Source organism: Nelusetta ayraudi, unplaced genomic scaffold, assembly GCF_046127955.1.
Source record: "Nelusetta ayraudi isolate G7.1 ecotype Tasmania unplaced genomic scaffold, CSIRO-AGI_Nayr_v1 ptg000011l, whole genome shotgun sequence".
Taxonomy (NCBI): Eukaryota; Metazoa; Chordata; class Actinopteri; order Tetraodontiformes; family Monacanthidae; genus Nelusetta; species Nelusetta ayraudi.
Window position 1 is genome coordinate 6,748,257 of NW_027466061.1, and position 19,681 is coordinate 6,767,937.

Below are 19,681 nucleotides of genomic sequence, written 5' to 3' on the forward strand. Positions count from 1 at the left end.
TGTACTTTAGTTGTGTAGAAACACAGTTCACACAGTGAAGTAATGACTGATATGTCTGCGCTTCACTAAAGCTTGGATTTGTTCCATCAATTAGAGGACGGCTTTGTGTCGTAATGAAAGGGATCATCTGTTGTCGGAAAATATTGCGGGAAAAACTGTTTTTGTCTAGGACAAATTGAGTAGCGATGATAATGCCCACGTGGACAGTGAACAGGCCCTGGGCTGGAGAAGCATTCCTTCCTTAAAAGGCAACATTAGTGTAAATTCAGCTGATTTAGACCAGATGATAACATCTAGTTCAAACGGAGCACTGTCCTTCTCTCTGCCTCTCTTTCTCAGCGCAGGTCTCGGGACCCGACTCCGTGTAGAAGTGGTTGAGACATTTAAAGTTGCTTGACTAACCAGTCTGTGATGGAAATGGGCAGAAAAGTGAAATCCATTCTTCTATCTGTGGGTGGATATCGTCACGATCGCAGCAGGTCCGAGCGCATGGGACTGTCAAGCGAGCCCAGTGTGGAGACGCACTGCCCTGTGCTCTCTAATCATGTTGGATCCTATCTGGGCTGTTACCCGATTAAAACGGGTGCACTTGCACTTTTGCACACTAGCAGGCAGCGTTTGATGGCAGCCGCCCGGTGTTTCTTTTCTTTCCGGCCGTCTGTAGCCCACCAGTGTGAGCCGGTCTGCCGCCCACTCAGCCTGCGCACCGCTGCGTTGCGTCCTACCCAGACTGCATCCTACACCTCCAGCAGCAGCTGTCCAAATGCCTGTTATTCTTTAATCCGCCTTTTATGTTTTTATGCTCTTACGCTGTGATTAGAAGTTCCCGAGTGCGTTTCAGGAGCAGAGCTAATGCCTGGGCTGATTTTATAACCTGATGTTAAGAGTCTCCTCCTCGACCAGAAGTGGCCTTTTGATGGCTTTCATGCGGCCTGGCCCTGGGCCCTGTCCTGAGGGTTGTTCCTCTTTGTTTCTCTTTTGACCACCCGTGGCAGCTCCACGCAATAAAACCGTGTCCGTACGACTGTGTAATCTGCTCTCATCTCCCGCACGGACGGCAGAAGTGGTATGTGAAATGTCCCAAACAAACAGGATTAAACTGATTTCCAGGAACAGGGAGAGTCAGAGGTTACGTGACCCATTTAACAGCCACCCGTGCTGCCCTTTAAACGCCGCCTCTCCGCCTCCATCATTTCTTGATTTTAAAAATAGTACAACAGAGCTCCTTTCTGTTTCCTTCTTTTTAAAGCGCAGCAGCCTTTTTAACAGGCCCGCTTGTGCCGCTTTACATGCAGGACGCAACAAATTCACGTCTTGTTCCCAAACAAGACAACGTTCCCACCAGAAAGACTCTGCAATGGATTTTCTCTTTGCCGCCGTACCGGCTGACTGCTGCTGCTGTTGTTGTTGTTGTTGTTTGGTTTGTTTCCCCTTTCAGCGCTTCCCGTCACGATTGTTGAAGTTTGTGATTGTTGCGCAGCTGTTAAACCTCTGACTGTCTGTCTCCCCTCCCCCCACCCTCACTCCCCCTCCCACCATGTGCAGGCGCTGCAAGCCAAGTTGTCTCTGGATGCCTTGCTGCAGATGACCGGTGCTCAGGTGAGAGACACCATGCGACGACTCGGCTCCAGCTCGGAGGAGTGCGCCCGGCTCATCGCTGCCCTCTCCTGTCTGAAAAACGCAGCTGAATCCGGTACGTCAACGCTCACCTTCAGGCAGTGGTTCTCAAACTTTCTCTGTCATGCCCTCTCCCCCAATCCTGACTTAATAGTTTTTTTTTTTACTTTGTCTTTCATTTTTTCCGAATAAGTTGTATTTCAAGGTCATTTGAAATGTCAGATATTTTTCTTGCAACTGTGTCATTGGAGAGAGGGACTGCCTTCAATTTTTCTGTGCTTTTCTGAAGGGAGTGTGAGCTCCTCCGCTGTCGTGTTTGGTTTCTTGCACTGTGCAGTTCTGTATGTGACTTTGTATCATGCCTAAAGTGTTTTGCTGTTCACTGATGAAGCTTTTACAAAGCTATATTCCTGCTGGCGGTATTTGGCGAGTTTTCTCTGGAAAAACTCGAGTGGATTGTTAACGTGGCTGGATTGTGATGTCTCCAAGGGCCAGATGGAAAGCAGTCAAGGTGTGTCAGTATATTTAGAAATATATAGCGTTTATTATAATGTATATTTTACAGTCACCACCACCTGCGTGCGAGTTGTAGCTGTTTAGTGGCGGATCTGATTGAGTAAATTCAGGTTTCAAGTGTAAGTGAGCTTCTAACTTATCAATGTTTCGCGTTCTTAACACATCGGCCTTAATAAATTTGATCTTATTTTATATATGGTCAAGTGTGTGTGTGTGTGTGTGTGTGTGTGTGTGTGTGTGTGTGTGTGTGTGTGTGTAAATAATATTTTTTATATATAGATGCACCTCATCATCAGCTCTCAGAGAGAGTAGTTCTGATGCCAGAAACACTAAGAGACGAAAACTGCGCCTGGTTTTGGCTGCCGCTGTTTACGTCTGTCAAAGTACATGCGGACGTGAGGGCAAAGTCTTTGTGGATCAAGTGTTTTGAATGAAACATATTTGCATAGAAGGGGGTGTCGTATTGTGCGAAATGACCCATTTAAATATATTCAAATGAGTGGCGCAGCCCTGCCGCTACCTGTGTCCCGGCGCATTTTCTGCTGCTTTTCACCTTTGCGTGCGTTCTGTGGGTAGGACGCACTGTTTTTGTCCTGTTTGCTTGGATTTTCTGCAGCAAAAGCCGGGCAGTCGCTCTGTGGATCTGACCCCAAGTCTCTTTTGAATTGGTTGGGTCTCATACTGTCAGCTGCCAGAGTTTTCAGACATTACATACACACAGGTCGCTCCCCATCTCCTGCCACATTCACTGTGAACCCAAGAGCAACACAGGCTTTGTCATTTTTTATTAGCTACACACTGGCGGAACACTTTTTGTCAATTGTTCCACCGTGAAAAATGTTCTGACGTCAAATATAAGTTCCCCTGGGGGGCGCGCCACCCACTTTGAGAAACACTGCCTGAAGGTCAGGGGTGTCAAACTCAAACACACAGCGAGGCCAAAATTTAAACCATGGACTAGATTTCGGGCCATACTACACAATAAATAACTTAATATCACACACGTGCTAAATTCAAATTCAAATAAAAAAACACATCAAAATATACATCAAAGAATACATCAAAGATATATTGTAAATAAAAAGTCATATGCCTCTTATTATTTGCAGCCATCTGATTTGAATTTCAACAGTATCTTTTTTTCCATGGGCACTAGACGCAGTAGCAAGAGAAAGTACATAAAGAAAACGTTGTGAAACCAAACTTCTTTTCATCTCCTCTACTTTCTCTTGCCTGTGAGTCATGCTCAGGTCCTTGTGCTTGTCGTGGTGTTTGGTTTCATAGTGTTGTCGAATGTTGTACTCTTTGGTTAGAGCCACGTTGGCTCCACGTACAAGACAAACAGGTCTGTCTTTTACAAATGTTTTTTTTTTTTTACAGATATTCTGCCTCCCGCCTGTCTAAAACCTCCTGTTTTCTGCCTTTCTTTTCGACTTTTTCGGGATGGGTAGCACGGTGCTGGTGGTCGCATGAGGTTGCTTACTTTACTATTGACAACAGAGGAGAGCATGTTAATGGGTCCTGTGCTCATTGACGCGCCAAATACAGTCAAAGCTACCTTGCATTTGGGCCAGAGTTTGACACCTATGCCTTAAGGAGTAGAATTGGGGCCTTTTGAAATCACATTTGTCCTGTTTTTTTTCTTTTTTCCTTCTAATCCAAGTGTTCAATATGTAAATGTCGTTTTTTTACTTTCTTTCTCTATAAATATTTTTTGTTCTATGTCTTTTTAATTAATATAATTTTCCTTCTCTATGTACTATACCATAGCTGTAATTATACAAATTTCCCCAATGTGGGATTAATAAAGTCATCCTACTCTATTTCTATTTCTATTTCTATTTCAATTTCTGTTTCTATTTCTATTTCTATTTCAATTTTATTCTCCTGTCCTGTCCTCTACTCTCCTCCACTCCTCTGCCCCCAGGTGGTGAGCTGAGGGACGACGGCTCCTGGCTGTCCGAGCCTCCCTCCAGGCGGGACAGCGGCTCTCTGCCGACGGCCGACCAGCTGGCCGGCCTGGCCACGCCCCTGCGGCCGCACAGCCCCTCGCCGCTGGCCCGCCCCGCCGCCGTCCACTCCATGCCCTCCACCCCCTGCGCCACCTTCCCCCACCCGCGCTCGGGCTCCGTGTCGGCGGCACCCACGCCCGAGGCCCTGGCGTCCTTCGTGCACGGCGAGAGCCCCCTGGCCGACCCCTTCCCGCCGCCGCTGTCGCGGGCCGCCCGACTGCACGGCCGCACCTCCACGCCTCCCGTCACGCCGCCCTCCAAGCGGCGCCACCGGCTGAAGCCGCCGTGCACGCCTCCGCCGCCGTCCCGCAAGGTGCTGCACCTGCTGCCCAACATCACCCTGACGCGCAGCAAGAGCCACGAGTCCCAGCTGGGCAACCGCATCGAGGAGCCGCCCACCAACAAGTAGGAACCTCGCAGCTCTCTTCTCTTTTCTTTTTCCCTTTGAGGAGAGGTGAGCGGCGTTCCGTTCTGTCTGTCGCTCTGTCACACTGCAAGTGGGACGGATGAGAACTAAATGGAAATCCTCAGATTGCTTTGCGGTCGTAAGAGATCCCAGCGCTGGTCGGGAGGCGTCGGGGGAGTGCGGGGGAGGGCGGCGTGAGAGGAGAGCCGTGGTGATATTTTGGTTGGCTGCCACCTGATTCTCCTTCTCTCTCTCTCTCTCTCCCTCTCTCTCTCTCTCTCTCTCTCTCTCTCTCTCTCTCTCTCTCTCCCTCTCTCTCTCCCACCTCTCTTTCTTACCCTATTATACAAACAGATTCAAGATAAAAAGATGCCGTGCAGGCGTCGCCTCGGCTCTTTAGCGGATGCGTGTTTCGACGAATCTGGTCTATGCGCGTCTCCCTCAGAGGGTCTTAAGATAAATCCGCTCTTCTTCTCCTCGGCCTTGTTGTGTTCAGCAGATCTCCAAGAATCTCATTCCAAGAATCCGATGACTTTAAAATGCACTTCTGAGTGGAACAAACTGCTCCCACATAATGCAGGATTCACTTGAGATCCTTCCAGAAATAGATGAAAGTCTGGCCTCTGCCACTTGGTCTGCCTCAGGAAGTTCAAGCTGCCAGACACAGTTAAGGAAATCAACTCTTTGTGATGTCACAAAGGGCACTGCTCTCTCCAAAAGCTAAGTGATAACACCTAGTTCCTCTGAGGTCGCCTCACAGCAGCCTTGTTTTTATGCCCTTCTAAAGCATCGGTTTTATTGAGGTAAACTGAATGTCTAAGCAGGAGGCTGTAAACAGAGGGCTAAACCTGCTGCTTTCTGTTTATTTGTTGTCTTCAGAAAGAATATTTTTCGGCTGCTCCTCTGGGGTCAGTAATGAAAATGAGGATCTTTTAAAAAATATCATCGCTAGTTAACCACACAACTATCAAGATGTTCGACATGGAACAACAAGCAACCACTGGTGTGAAGTCAGCAACTTTTAGTGGCTGAGTGATCCCAAAGCCAACATGGCCATAAGGACTAAAATTAGACATCCTGTCAAATGCCCACAGACAGCGGAGGAACAGGGATGGGCTCCAGTGGGCGCTGGCGCCAAGCGAAGAAGTAATTAAAAAAAAAACAACCCTGGTTTGATCGCAGTTGTTTGACAGACATGAGGCCTCCAGTCGCAGCAGCGCCGCCAGGAGGCCACCGCTGCTGCAGAGGCAGAGTGTCTTTCTTCTTCTCTCCCTCCCTCACTCGCTTCCTGCTGCCCCTTCGCTTTGCCCGTGTGAGCGGAGCTAATCCCGGCACAGATTCCCAGAGATTATGACTCATGTCAAAACAGGAAGTATTTCCTCGGCCTAATGCTCAGAGGTGGCAGGACACACACACGCACACAGACAGAGACCAAACCCTTCACTCGCTCCTCCTTTCCGCCCTCTCTCTCTCTCTCTCTCTCTCTCTCTCTCTTTCTCTCTCTCTCTCTCTCTCCCCCCCCCCCCCCCCCCCCCAGCCCCTCCCCATCTCCCTCTGCACTGTGATTAGACGCACATGCACAAACAAGCCACATGTTTATCCATAATATCCTGTCTGTTTGTGTAAAACCTCAGGGGGGTAGGGGGGGCGTGGTATGAGTAAATACGTCCGACACAGATGCGGCTCACCCGGACGACCCGATCAAACTGCAGCCACCGGAAGCAGGTCGCTGCTCCAGCTGCCGAGCCAACATAAAACACGTTCTTTCATTTTTTTTGTCTCTTCCCTCCCTCACTGTATGTCACGTGCAGCCATGTGCGTGTGTGCGTGCGCATTGGTTCTTGTGACTGTAGTCTGGGTGTGAAAGACGTCAGCCAGGTCGTCCCGTCTCGCTGCTATTTCTGTCCCAGAAGCAGCACTTCAATAACGTGCAAAAAGCTTCTTGCCTTGTTTTTAAGCACGTCTGGTTGCACGCCGAACAAACCCAGAAGATTGAAAAAAAAAGAAAAAAAACATGGAAAATGTTTTGAAGGGGAGACAAAAAAACAAAAACAAAGCAAAAACATTGGAAAGTGTCCCAAGTCCTCTGTTACAGCAGGCCATTCAGATTTCGGTCCGGCCAGGTGGTACTAACTGAAAGGTTTTCTGTCATTCATTCATTCATCTTCTATACCCGCTTATTCGGGGGTCTGCTGGAGCCTCTCCCAGCTGTCATAGGAAGGCAGGGTGACACCCTGGACAAGTCAGCAGGTCATCACAGGGCCACATAGAGACAAACAACCATTCACACTCACATGCACACCTACGGACAATTTAGAATGTTCAATTGACCTCACATGCATGTTTTTGGAGTGTGGGAGGAAGCCGGAGAACCCGGAGAGAACCCACGCAGACACAGGGAGAACATGCAAACTCCACACAGAAAGGTCCCATGTCCAGGCCCCGGAATCAAACCCACAACCTTCTTGCTGTGAGGCGGCAGCGCTAACCACTGCGCCACCGTGTCGCCGTTCATCATTATTTTCGGTATATTTGTTATTATTATTATTATTATTATTATGAGGAGCAACATTAGATGGCCATTATGGGCCGGCTGGAAGTGGCATGGCGTCCTCTTTTAATGTGAAAACTACCACAGCCGCCGCAGCTACATCCACTCTCACCGCACTTACAGCTGCTCACCATCTTCCTCTGAGGTCATAAAGGGCGGTGAGCTTTTCCTGCTTTCCCCCCACTACTCAAAGCGCACCCATTGGCCACGTGGAGCAAATGGCCGATTGAAAAGGCTTTTAACGGGCAGATTTTTCAGACTTTCACCCTGCGGCCTTGCAAAGCAGCATCAGCAAACTCGCTCTCCTCCCTTGTCTGTCCCTCCAGGTGTGTTAAAAAGAACAAGATGCTCCTAAATATGCAAGTCAACGGGAACGGGTGCGAGGACTCGCCCTCCCGCTACCCCGTCCTGTCTGCCCGCACCCCCGGAGTGACCCCTGCCGCTACGGCCACGCCCTACAACCTGCCGGGCACGCCCACCCTCCTGGAGGAGCACGGCACCATGAAAAGTGAGTGCTCCCCAGTGGGGGAGAAATACTCAGCTGAGTTCTAGCAAAGACGAGGCTGCCGACGTGACCAGGCGAAGCTCGGCAGCGAGACTTTACCCTGAACAACTCGCTGCTTTCTGTGTTTGTTGACTGAACAAGTTGTTCTGTAACATCTTAAAAAAACATTTCTGCCTGGAGGGAATGACATCACAGCTGTTGCTTTGACCCTGTTTTTTGTCCATATTGCTTCCTACACCGTTCTCTCTTTAAAACAAGACAATAATTCCCCCTTCTTTCGTCTCCCTCGCCTCCCCTGGCCAGATAATATCGCGGTGCATCGTAGCTCCCCGCAGGCAGTGAGGAGGGACATCGGTCTGGCCGTCACGCACAGGTACGTCGTCGTTCTCCTGCACGGAGTGATTTCTGCAGAGCTGCAAATATCTTTTGATGAATTAAGAGACTGATATTTTTTCTGCTGTGTCAAAGGTTTTCCACCAAGTCCTGGCTGTCCCAGACTTGCCAAGTGTGCCAGAAGAACATGATGTTCGGGGTGAAGTGCAAACACTGTCGGTAAGTCGAGAGCTTTGATCCCTCAGAATCAGACTCATCGAGTGGTTCAAGTCCCGTAACTCTCCACGCAACTCTGTGTGTGCAGGTTAAAGTGCCACAACAAGTGTACGAAGGAGGCCCCGTCCTGCAGGATCTCCTTTCTACCCAGTAAGATCTCAGTCTCGGCCGCCAGCGAGGAGTTAACGGATGCACTCGTGCTTCACGGACACTGTGTTTACATGCGCAATGTTCTTCCCCAGTCGCCAAAATCAGGAGGACGGAATCAGTTCCGTCCGATATAAACAACCCTGTTGACCGGCCGGCTGAAGCGCCGCAGTTTGGCACGCTACCAAAGGCCATTACGAAAAAGGTAAATAAAGGGGTTTGGGAAGGGTTGAGATGTCCTGAATGAAAAGTGCACGTGCCTACAAGGGTTCCCTTCCTTGCACAGATCATGGCAAATGGCTGCAGAACTAAGGGGCCGTTTACACGACTACGGGTTTCTCTGAAACCGCACAAATATTTTTGCGGCTCGGCCTTGCGTTTACACTGAAGCCGGCTTTTTCACTGAAACTGGACTTTTTCGAAACGCTCCTCAGGTTGTTTTTGTTCTTTAAACGCCACCTGCCCGGATTCGCGTGAACGCCGAAAACAATATTTTTTGGAAACGCTCACAGCTCTAAACCCCTCCCCCACCCTGCAACCTGAGTGGCGGTGAGGTACAGACCACTCACAACAACAACCACGTCGCAAACAATAGTGAACAATAACACGGTGCTCGTGGATCCATCGTGGATTGTGTGCAAAGTGAAAATAAACACAAAAAAGCCATTTGCAAACCTCCTGTTTTACTTTTTATTGATTTTATTTTGGGTTGGCGGACTGGGATGTTGAGGCAGGAAACCTAAATTACAAAAAGTTATCGAACTTTTACTGGCACGAGTCCCGTCAATCTTAACATGGACTTTTCAAGGCTTTGTGTTCTAAAATAACTCGAAGCAGAAGTTCAACTATGTCGTTTAGTCATACCGTCCTTTCACAAGCGATCTTTCTTTCTGTTGCGCTGTTTTTAGCGAGCTGCTGCTTCTTTAAACACGGCGTTCTTCAGGTATTCTTCTTCTTCTTCTTCTTCTTCTTCTTGTTCCGCCTTCAGAAAGTAAACTGGCGGTACCATACCAGGCCGGGCATAGGTACTACATAGTCTTCAGTTGTTTCCAGCTTATCCGTGTAAACTGGATTTTTTAAATGTTTTATTACGGCTTCGTGTAAACGCGTTTTTTTTTTTTCGAGTGCGGTTTCAAAAATGTGCGGTTTCAAAAAAACATTAGTAATCTGACTCTCTGTAAACGGCCCCTAAATGAAGCTCTGCTCTCTGTATATAAACTGTATTCTGTATATAGCCAGTAAGATCAAAACATCCCTACCAGATCAGTCCTGTATGCATGGTTAAGACATTAGCTGCTTTGTCATTGCCAACCTAGTCTCAGTCCAGTTATGACTCAAGTCAAACCGTTGTGATGCAAACTAAAAGTCAATCAGAGCAGACACCTCACTCTAGCGTGCGTCCTTCTTCCGCCAGGATCACCCTCCGGTGCTGAACCAGCTGGACTCCAGCAGCAACCCGTCCTCCACCACCTCGTCCACACCTTCCTCTCCAGCGCCCTTCCAGCAGAGCAACCCGCCCAGCGCCACCCCACCACCCAACCCTTCGCCCAAAGGCCACCGGGACAGCCGCTTCAACTTCCCCGGTGAGCTGCAGCAAGCAGAGTCGTCCTTTAAACCTCACTGAATTATTAGCGCCGTGTCGTCGTTCCTCTCTTTTACTGTTTAATATTAACATTGAAACGCTTACATGCCTTCTGTTTGTTTGCCCTTCAACTCTTTAAATGCAAAGCTTCCACTAACTGATGCTCTCTCCCCTACCACGCTGGCCGCCGCTCTTCTTCCTCTCTTGCCTGCACAAAGCCGCCTGTTACTTTCAGCACAGACAGCAGTTTATCTTCCCCGGTGAGTTTGACGGCTCATGAGCGTCGCGCCGCGGCGCCATAATCCTCCCACCACCGTTTCACCCTCCACGCGCTTGTCCCCTGCAGCTCCCTCCGTCCTCTGCATGCGCGCTCTCTGGGTCAGACTGTCCCTCAGTGTGCCTGCAAGGGTCGTGTAGCGTGACGAGCCTGCTCGGCTTTGTGGCTCCATCTGCTGGTGGAAGCTGCAAGTGCATGGCCGGTGCAAAACAGTTGATAAACGAAAAGGACCCCAGTAGTTTCTTATTTAAAGGGATAGATCCAAATTTTCTTTGATTTTTTTTTTTTTTCTACAAGATGACACCAAATTACTTTAAAATGCACTTCACAACAAAATGATCTTTATAAACATAGGCTTCTGCTAATCATCGTAAACACTAGCTTCTTGTTTTATCATGATGGGTGACTGGGATACCTGCAGCTGCCATTCATTGGTTGGTTTGGAATTGAATAATTTCTGCCTGAAACTAGATTGTATTTTTTAATGTTTTGTTTTCTGCGCCCATTTATAAGAAAGTTAGAATAAAAGAAAATAAATCTTTTATTAATTTGAATTTGAATTTATTATGGGATAGCCTCTTGAGATGCGCCATCTCATTTTCAAGGGGGTCCCAATTATTGGCTAACCTATTTTCTTTTTCTCCTCAGACGTCTCCAGTCCTGCTCATTTGCACCCCGATGTCCTCCAAGACACTGTGTAAGACTGTCGAAATAATGGAAGCAAAAAACTGTTCAGGCTGCCTTCATTTCATTCAACCCTCCCTGATCTCGGTCCTCTGTGTCCCAGCAGTGAGATCGAGCCGTCCGCGGACGACATCCATGCTGATCTGGTGGAGGACGAAGATGAAGAGGTAACATTGCAAACTGTGGTGGCGATGGTGGTCGTGGTGAGAGGGGAGAAAACAAAATACAGTAAAAATTTGTATTGTGTTGTCTTTTATTTTGTTATTGCCTAAAATTCATTTTGGATCCCACATTCTGTCCATTTTTGTGGATGAAATTGCCATCCAGTGAAGTCAAAGTCAAAAGCAATAAAATTAGCCGCCAGACTTGCAGACTGGGAGGTCAGTACGGAGCCCGATGAGTAATAAGCAGTGCAAACAGACGCGGGAGGCGGGGCTGCAAGGATGAGGCCAACCAATGGTGACCCCAGATCACCGGGGTGATGGATGGTTTGGTGCAGAATTAATAATGATGTAAAACTTGCTTGACTGGCCCAACTACTCTGAGTGTCAATAATCTGTGGTTCTACTACATTGACTCCACAGCTTCAGGCTGCCTGTCGGGGTGAGATAATCAGTAGTTGACAATTTATGCTGGCCGAGATGAATAATATGTATATTTTTTTTGATGAAATGAACTGAAGTCAAAAAACCAAACATTACTTAAACAGTACTAAAAAAATAAAAAAAGTGAGATTCCCCATCTTTAAGTCTTTCTTTAATGTTACACATCGTCCCCTCCTCACCCATTCACTGTCCGCCATGTGCCCCATCAGGAAGGGGAGGAGGAGCTGGAGGTGGAAGACGAGGAGCCAGACGCGGAGGAGGAGAACGACGAGGACGAGGAGGAGAACGAGGACGAGGAGCCGTACGACGAGGACGATGACGACCGGGGCGACTACAGGATCAACGTGGGCTCGGACGGCGAGTGCGACGAGCTGGACGACCTGCCCAACTCCCGGGGAAACCAGTGGAAGGGCCCCATATCGCGCAAGGCCAGTCAGACCAGCGTCTACCTGCAGGAGTGGGACATCCCCTTCGAGCAGCTGGATCTAGGAGAACTCATCGGAAAGGTGAGGTCCCTTCAAAAACAAACAAAGAAGAAAAAATTAGGGCTGTCAAACGAATAATTTTTTAATCATGATTAATCACAGAATCTTCATAGTTAACTGCGATTAATCACAGTTTGAATTGCATTTGTAAAATTCTGTTATTTTGCATTTCGCGGCAGTTTTAACCCCATAATGTAAAGTATTTCTTAACAGAGATCGGCCAGAGGGGCCGACTACGGCTTAGTAAAAGGGACAAAAAGGCATACGCCGGGTTCACAGCAGGCGCCGTAGCCAGCCCACTCTGTTGCTCTCTTTCATGTGTGTTTGTGTGCGTTTGTCTGGTCTTACCGACACCATCGGTTAACAAGGGGCGCTGAAAGGAAATGGGCTCCGTTCCGCGGCGCTTCAGCTTCCGGTGTGAACCCGGCCTCACGTTTGAAATTCCATTAAAAAAAAAATTCACACGTTATGGATTGCATTCAACTAATCGCGGTTAACACGTTAACACTGACGGCTCTAAAAAAAAAAAAATGTTGCTTCGTCCTTGGCTGAACCCGCTTTGTGCACGCAGGGTCGCTGGGGCCGGGTGCACAAGGGCCGCTGGCACGGCGAGGTGGCCATCCGGCTGCTGGAGATCGACGGCAACAACCAGGACCACCTGAAGCTCTTCAAGAAGGAGGTGATGAACTACCGACAGACCCGGCACGAGAATGTGGTGCTTTTCATGGGAGCCTGCATGGCACCGCCGCACCTGGCCATCATCACCAGGTGAGGGAGCGCAGAGCAGCGACGTTCGGCTTCGGCGTGGAAGCTTAAGAATGCACCGGAAATGTGCGCTAAATGTTGACTGGTGAATTTCTGAAGTCCCTCCTGCTGACCACTGCTGTCAGCTTCAGTGCATTCAGATGCATTGAGATGGAGAATTGAATTTTTCTGTGAATTTTCATAACTGCACACACATTTTACATTTTCCACAAATAATTTTCACTTCAAAGTCAACTAAAGATCAATGACTAATATGAGTTTATGTGTATTTAAAAAGCTGAAAAGTGCAGAAAAGACATCAGTCCAGTTTGAGTGGCTCTGCTTCCTGGAGCACTGTGACACTGTCAGTAAAGACATCCTCCTTTAGCACGCCCCCCCCCACCCTAACCCTAACCCCCCCCCCCCCACACACACACACACACACACACACACACACACACACACACACACACACACACACACGGACACACACAGACACGCGCACAGGACTTAATGGGCAATGACTAAGCTGTACTGCCTTGTTAGCCACTCAGCCTCAAGAACACTGTGGTCATTTGCAGCTGTTTTTTTTGTTTTTTGTTAAAGGCTCCTCGTCACAGCCAAGTGAGTCTTGGTGAGACGGCTTTTGCCAGTAAATCGTAAATGATGAAACAAGCTGCTCATAGATATCAGGAAGGTCTTTACCCTAAATGCCAGATACAGCAATTAGGCTCAATTCATTCCATCTTAATATGCTGATAAAATACTTTTATTCATCAAAGTTGTTGTCGTCTTTCATTAAATCCAATTCTATTTGTTTCCAGATTCTATCATTCTTGTTTAATTTAGTCAAATGATTTCACTGATTGAAAGATGGTTCGATTCATGTCTCATTTTTAAGCACTTTGAACTGTCTTGCCTGTACAACATGTAGTATTAATATTATTCTCATTCTTCTGTTGATAATCATAGCAATAACCCCGGCGTGTTGTCGTTTTCTCCGCTCTTTCTGCAGTTTCTGCAAAGGGAGAACACTGTATTCAGTTGTCAGAGACAGCAAAAGTATACTGGATATCAATAAGACCAGACAAATCGCTCAGGAGATTGTCAAGGTAATTTATTTTTAATATATTTTCAAAATTTCATCACTGAAAACCCAAAGTGACTCGTTCCAACCGCGAGCAGGAAATGTTTTGCTGTTTAGTTTTTTTCTATTAAAAGGAACTCCGACGTTGGAAATAACTCGGTTTATTACAGGCTTTGGAATATGTTTCATTTTTATTTGCTGCGGAGCTTGAAGGCAGGTCCGCTCTAATTTGAAACGTGCCCGGCAGCCGCACGATGCGTCAACGACAGAGGAAAGCCACAGAGCGACGCTGGTCAGCGTGCACTCTGTGAACCGCTGCTGTTTGTCTTCCAGGGAATGGGATACCTGCACGCCAAAGGCATCGTGCACAAGGACTTGAAGTCGAAGAACGTTTTCCACGACACCAATAAAGTGGTGATCACAGACTTCGGCCTCTTCGGGATCTCCGGAGTCGTTCAGGAGGACAGGTGAGGAAGCGGCACCCGGGGAGAGACCTCAGCAACGCACGCTGCTGCGCTGCTGTTTCCTCTGGGAGCTCCGTGATTGGGAATAATGGCCGAGCTGCACTTTGGCTGCAGGCCTGCAGGCACCTTGTCCTTGTCCGCCTCTCTTCCGTTGCAGCGCTCGTGCAAACTTGCTGCTCCAGCACATTCCGCTCACGTCAGCCTTTAACAACTTTTCATTTTTGGGGGGTTAGTTCTCCTCTGTCTGAAAGAGGTCAGATTGCTTATAGTGCACAGGATTTTTATTTTATTGTCTTGTTTCCAGGAGGGAGAACCAATTGAAGCTGCCGCACGGCTGGATTTGCTACCTGGCGCCAGAGATCGTGCGCAGGATGAGCCCCGGCAACAACGAGGACAACCTCCCGTTCTCCACCTCGGCCGACGTTTACGCCTTTGGGTAGGCCCCGCCCACTCCCTCACACTCACAGTTACAGGCAATCGGCAGCGGCTTCAGTGCGAATATTGTCGTTAGCGTCGTAATGAAGCCGCTCCCTCTATGGGCAATTATGGGCAGGGTGATTTGGGTGGGTTGTTGTATTACGGTTGTTAGCAGATTGAACACAGCATCGCTCTCAAGGGTTTGGTCTGAGACTGAAAACTGACTTTGCGGCTCATTGTTGTGAGATGTCTCACACACCATCTCCTGCTGAGAGACAACATGTGATAAAGATCTTTAGTTTCGCAACCCTGCTTCCTGGATCGTGCTCATAAAACTCTTCATTAACTCATCTCATCTCAACTCATAAGAATAATAATAATAATAACAATAATAATAATAATTCTACTACTTCAACTACTATTATTACTACTACTACTACTACTACTACTACTACTACTACTACTACTAATAATAATAATAATAATAATAATACAAAGACTTTGCATGCTTTATAAAACCAGGACCTTGCTGTTTCACTTAGAAGGCCACAACTAGAGTTGTGTCTTTCTGAGAGTGAGTGAACACTGTCTTGTCATTCTCTTCTTAACTTTTAAACTCAGTATTAAAAGCAGAAAAAATAAACATGTTTCACCGCATCAGGCAGGGAACCCAGGGTTCGTAAATATCTCAGCTTCCTGTTGTTAGCGGTGTTCGTGAGAGTGCAATGACTGGCTGTGGTCAACCTTCTCATGGGTCCATTCGACCGAGGAGGACGATGTTAAACATGTCTGGTGTTATTGAAACAGTAGAATGAGAGAGAGACTTAAAACTAAGTTTTATAACTGCGTCACGCCAGCAAAAATCACAGCCCCATTGACTTTTATAACAATCAGTGTATCGTCAGAGAATCTTGAAGTGCTGTCAAATGCAAGCTCACTTTGCAACAACAGAAGCTGTCGCAACTACACCACCTTTAAAAAGAGCCTTAAGCAGTGGTTAACAATAAATTAGACCTGCTCTCGCGACTAATCTTCTTATCTTTTCTATGTGAATTGGAACTAATTCTGTTTGTAAGATCGTTGCATGTTTTATCTATTTGTCATTTTGTATTGTGTATGTATAATGTATTGTTTCTATGTTTCTAAAAATCTGCCTTAGGACAACGGGTTAAAATGAGCATTTATGCTAACTCCGACATATTTACATTGATGCTTTTGCTGACATGTCAATTGATGTGCATTGTCCGAATCAAATAAATAAATAAACTTGTCGCTTAACTAAGCAGGTTGAACAATGAGCCGCTTTTTTTCTCTTTTTTTTTAAAGCACTATCTGGTATGAGCTCCAAGCGAGGGACTGGCCAATCACCAACCAGCCTGTGGAGGCCACTATCTGGCAGGTGGGCAGCGGGGAGGGCATCAGGAAGGTCCTGGCAGAGATCAGCCTCGGCAAGGAGGTCACTGTGAGTTGACGAGTCCGCTGATAAAGAGCCAACGCGTCGGGGTCGGGGTCGGGGTCGGGGTCGGCCGCAGGGTTCGCTCACTGCTGCTGCCTGTGCTCGCAGGAAATCCTCTCGGCCTGCTGGTCGTACGACCTGAGGGACCGGCCCACCTTCACTCAGCTGGCCGACATGCTGGAGAAGCTGCCCAAGCTGAACCGCAGGCTCTCCCACCCGGGACACTTCTGGAAGTCTGCAGAGTAGGTATCCAGGACGGGCCCAAGACACGAAGGTCCGGGGCAGAAACAGACGGGCCAGTGCTGGTGTGCACTGTGTTGACTCAGGTGCAGCGGCTCTGGTTCTGGTCCTGGCTTCACGTTCAGCTCGAGGGTCACGGTTGCTTTGTCTTTGTTTTTCACCGTTAAGATGTCATTTTTCCACTGCACATCATCCGTCACGGTGTGTCATCGCTCAAACTAATTCCAAAAAGTGTGAACTGAAAGTTTACATTTGAAAATGTGAAGTAAAGTTTTATTTTTATTTTTTTGTTTTTATTTTGTTTGTTTAGAAGAAGTCTCTCAGTCCACGACACTGATAAATGCTGCTTTTGGACACACTTTCTTGTCACGCAGGCAGCGTTTAAAAAGTCCTCGTTGAAAGGCCCACTGTGTGACTTTTAAAGGGAAAAGAAACAAAATATGTTTTGAGTTTACACATTCTTTCGGTTGAGGTCACTTGTTATCCATGATAATCATTTCTATTGACCTCAAGAGCAGGTTCACTTCAAGCAGGCAGACACACTGGGTCAGCGTGTATCCACAGTAGCCCAGAATGTGGCTCTGCTCATGGTGTCTTCATTTGACCCTGACATCACCGCTGCTGGAGAAATTCATTTTGACATTATTTGCAATGTTTTCTACCTATTAGATGCTAGTTGAATGTTCCAGACTCTGCCTTTAAATGTTTCTGCTAGATATCGAGAATATCTTTTGAGTGTTTTTTTGTTATTTGCTTTGGTTTTTTTTGCTGCTCCACCCTCAGTAGAAGTTCATGAAGTGTGAAAGTCAAGTTCCTGCGGGGAATGTGGGCAGATGACCTCACGGCTTCAGTAGCAGGAAGTGCTCTCAAGCTGTTTGTCTTCTCTGATTCTTATTCTCTCTTTGCGTCTGACCGTCAGACATCACTTTCACTTCCGTTTCTCTGCTTCCTGCTGCCAGTTAACAGCTGCTGACATCACATCAGTAGAATTTGCCTTCCTGGCTTTCTGCTCTCTCGCTCTAACCACTCCGTAACTCAGCTAGACTGCTAGTTGTATTTTCAGTTCAAACAAGGCCTCCTGGATTCTTCAAGGTCCTACACCAGCAGTAAAGTGTTTCCAGTCTGTAGTCGGAAAGAGAAAAGTCCATCTTTTATTTAATCTGCCTGAGTGCTGAACAAAGTTTGTGATGTCACAAAGGGCACTGAAAGCTCTCACAGATTAGCGACCGCCCAGCCAGGTGTGCCGCATTCCAAACACGTTTGAAGGCCCGGCAGAGCATCGCTTTCTGCGGGCGGCTGTAAACACAGGGCTAAATATGCAGTTTTGAGGAAAGCTGCTCCAGTGGAGTCCAGGCTTACAAACAATCAACAGTGAATGCAACAGGACCTTTCACCAAGCATAACAAATAAAAAAAAATCTGCTTCTGCTGCTCGTCTGCTGTTTGCTTCCTGCGCCACTAACGTGTCTAACATTTGTGCTCTTCTTTCTGCTCTCCTCCCTCCCTCCCTCTCTCCCTCCGTCCCTCCTTCCCTCTTTGTCTCTCCTAATCTAGGTTGTAGCAGCCTCTCTGAAAACGCAAAGCAATGCAAAACAAAAACACAAAGCCTGGGTCTGCCTTTGCATGCTCCTGTGTCTTTTAACTCTTGCAGGACCGATCAAAGCATTGCCTGAAACAGACGCCGCTTCCACTAATCCACCGTCTGATCTTCCGCTCTTTTACTTTTATTTTTTGTGTTGACCCTCGCTCTGACTGAGGACGGCGGACCCTCGGGGGGGAGGTGGCGAGGATGTCCTTCCTCCCTTCCTGTCAGTCTCCAATCTCCTCGCCTTCCTCTTCTCCTGTCTTTTTTTTCAAATATTTTTCAAAAAATGTTTTTGTCGGGATTCAGAGAGTGTTTTTCGGAGCTAGCGGCTCGCGGCGTTTTGTTCCGACTCTGACTGGCTGACCTCTCCTCAGCCTGCTGCTGTGTGTGAGGTCTGTGTGTGTTTTTATTTTTCTCTTTTCTTTATTTTTTTCGCTACACACACACACACACACGCACACACTTTCTCTCAACCTCACCGCTGAACCGGAAAAAAAAACGGACCCCGGCCGGCTATCAAGCGCTGGGCTTCATTTGTCTGTGTCCTGGCCCGTGGGGTCGACTCACGTTCTGACAAGCTGCTGCTGCGGCTGCTGCTGCTGCTGCTGCCTCCCCGCCGCCACCGCCCTCCGTTACGCTGTAATGTTCCCGCGGGTGGCAGGTGGCGCCGTGTCAAGACAAAACGCGCACTCCGACAACAGGAAGTGATCGTTCACTCAGTCGTATTTGCTGTGTTTTTTTTGTTGTTTTTTCTCCCCCTCCTCAGGAAACTTGGACAGCATGATACAGTCTCATATGTTTACTCTGAGGATACTCACTGATTTACAGCTGAAGGGACCCGTTTCAATAAAAAAAGGGCGGGGGGGGCATAGAAGGAGAGTAACCTGTGTTAAGTGGAAGTTGAAGAAAAGGAGACTGAAGTGGAAGGCTCCTTTTCATCAGTCTTAATCCGTTTGGGGGGGTGGGGAGATGCTGTCGATGTATGATACAACTTTTTTTTTTTTGCTCTTTTTATTTTTTGTTGACAACATCCAACTTTTACAGAGTAAAGTGCACCTTATGACAATGAATCCCGGAGAGATCCTCCTTTCACCAAGCCGAGCAATATCATTCTTGGCGCAAAAAAAAGAGGAAAAATCAAGAAAAAAAAAAGAAAAACAAAAAACTTCCGCATCAGGAACTTGGTGCAAAAGTGTCCTACATCATCCTGAAAACATTACCTCTCGTGTGCGATCGATGTGCTGGAAGCCACGAGTCTACCTGTCCTGTGTGTGTGTGTGTCTGTGTGTGTGCGTGTGTGTGTGTGCGTGCGTGTGTGTGTGTCCACCCAAGTGAGTGTACCTTGTAGGAAACATTGTAGCGTTGTGTGTATTTTTGTGAAAGACTGCAGTAAATGTTGTGTTGCGATGCCGATGGTTTGTTGTGAATACACATTATTTAATGTACAGCAGATGATCCCCTGATTCTATTTGTATAAACATTTTCTATGTAAAATACGTCTTTTTTTTTTCTTTTTTTTTGATGAGGTACTGCTATGGCTATTACAGATGTGTAAATATATATATTTATATATTTTCATGTAACATAACTAAAAAAAAGAAGTTGTACATTTTTTTAAAGAACGGGCCAATACATGTTTTTTATGTTACTGTAAAAATTCATATTTTTGTATTGCATGTGATTACCATTCTGTACACACGGTTTCTGTTTTCATCCAAGGAAGACAATAAAAATGAGGCTTGTCATGTAACAA

General features: G+C 47.2%; 1 protein-coding gene across 4 annotated transcripts in view; it reads left to right on the forward strand.

Annotated features, from left to right (window-relative positions):
• The window catches only part of LOC142884578 (kinase suppressor of Ras 1-like), a 34,425-nt gene extending 14,744 nt beyond the window's left edge, over positions 1-19,681 (forward strand). Inside the window, exons 3-21 of one of the 4 annotated variants that reach the window (XM_076020317.1) lie at positions 1,546-1,693; positions 4,061-4,550; positions 7,429-7,610; positions 7,911-7,980; positions 8,076-8,159; positions 8,245-8,306; positions 8,399-8,508; positions 9,718-9,886; positions 10,104-10,145; positions 10,811-10,859; positions 10,950-11,013; positions 11,661-11,957; positions 12,508-12,704; positions 13,696-13,792; positions 14,101-14,234; positions 14,536-14,667; positions 15,975-16,110; positions 16,213-16,346; positions 17,898-19,681. In XM_076020317.1, coding sequence (XP_075876432.1) covers positions 1,546-1,693; positions 4,061-4,550; positions 7,429-7,610; positions 7,911-7,980; positions 8,076-8,159; positions 8,245-8,306; positions 8,399-8,508; positions 9,718-9,886; positions 10,104-10,145; positions 10,811-10,859; positions 10,950-11,013; positions 11,661-11,957; positions 12,508-12,704; positions 13,696-13,792; positions 14,101-14,234; positions 14,536-14,667; positions 15,975-16,110; positions 16,213-16,346; positions 17,898-17,904 — 2,604 coding nt within the window. In that variant the 3' untranslated portion in view covers positions 17,905-19,681. The remainder of the gene's footprint in view (positions 1-1,545; positions 1,694-4,060; positions 4,551-7,428; positions 7,611-7,910; positions 7,981-8,075; positions 8,160-8,244; positions 8,307-8,398; positions 8,509-9,717; positions 9,887-10,103; positions 10,146-10,810; positions 10,860-10,949; positions 11,014-11,660; positions 11,958-12,507; positions 12,705-13,695; positions 13,793-14,100; positions 14,235-14,535; positions 14,668-15,974; positions 16,111-16,212; positions 16,347-17,897) is intronic. The other 3 variants (XM_076020318.1, XM_076020320.1, XM_076020319.1) reach the window with 3 other exon arrangements.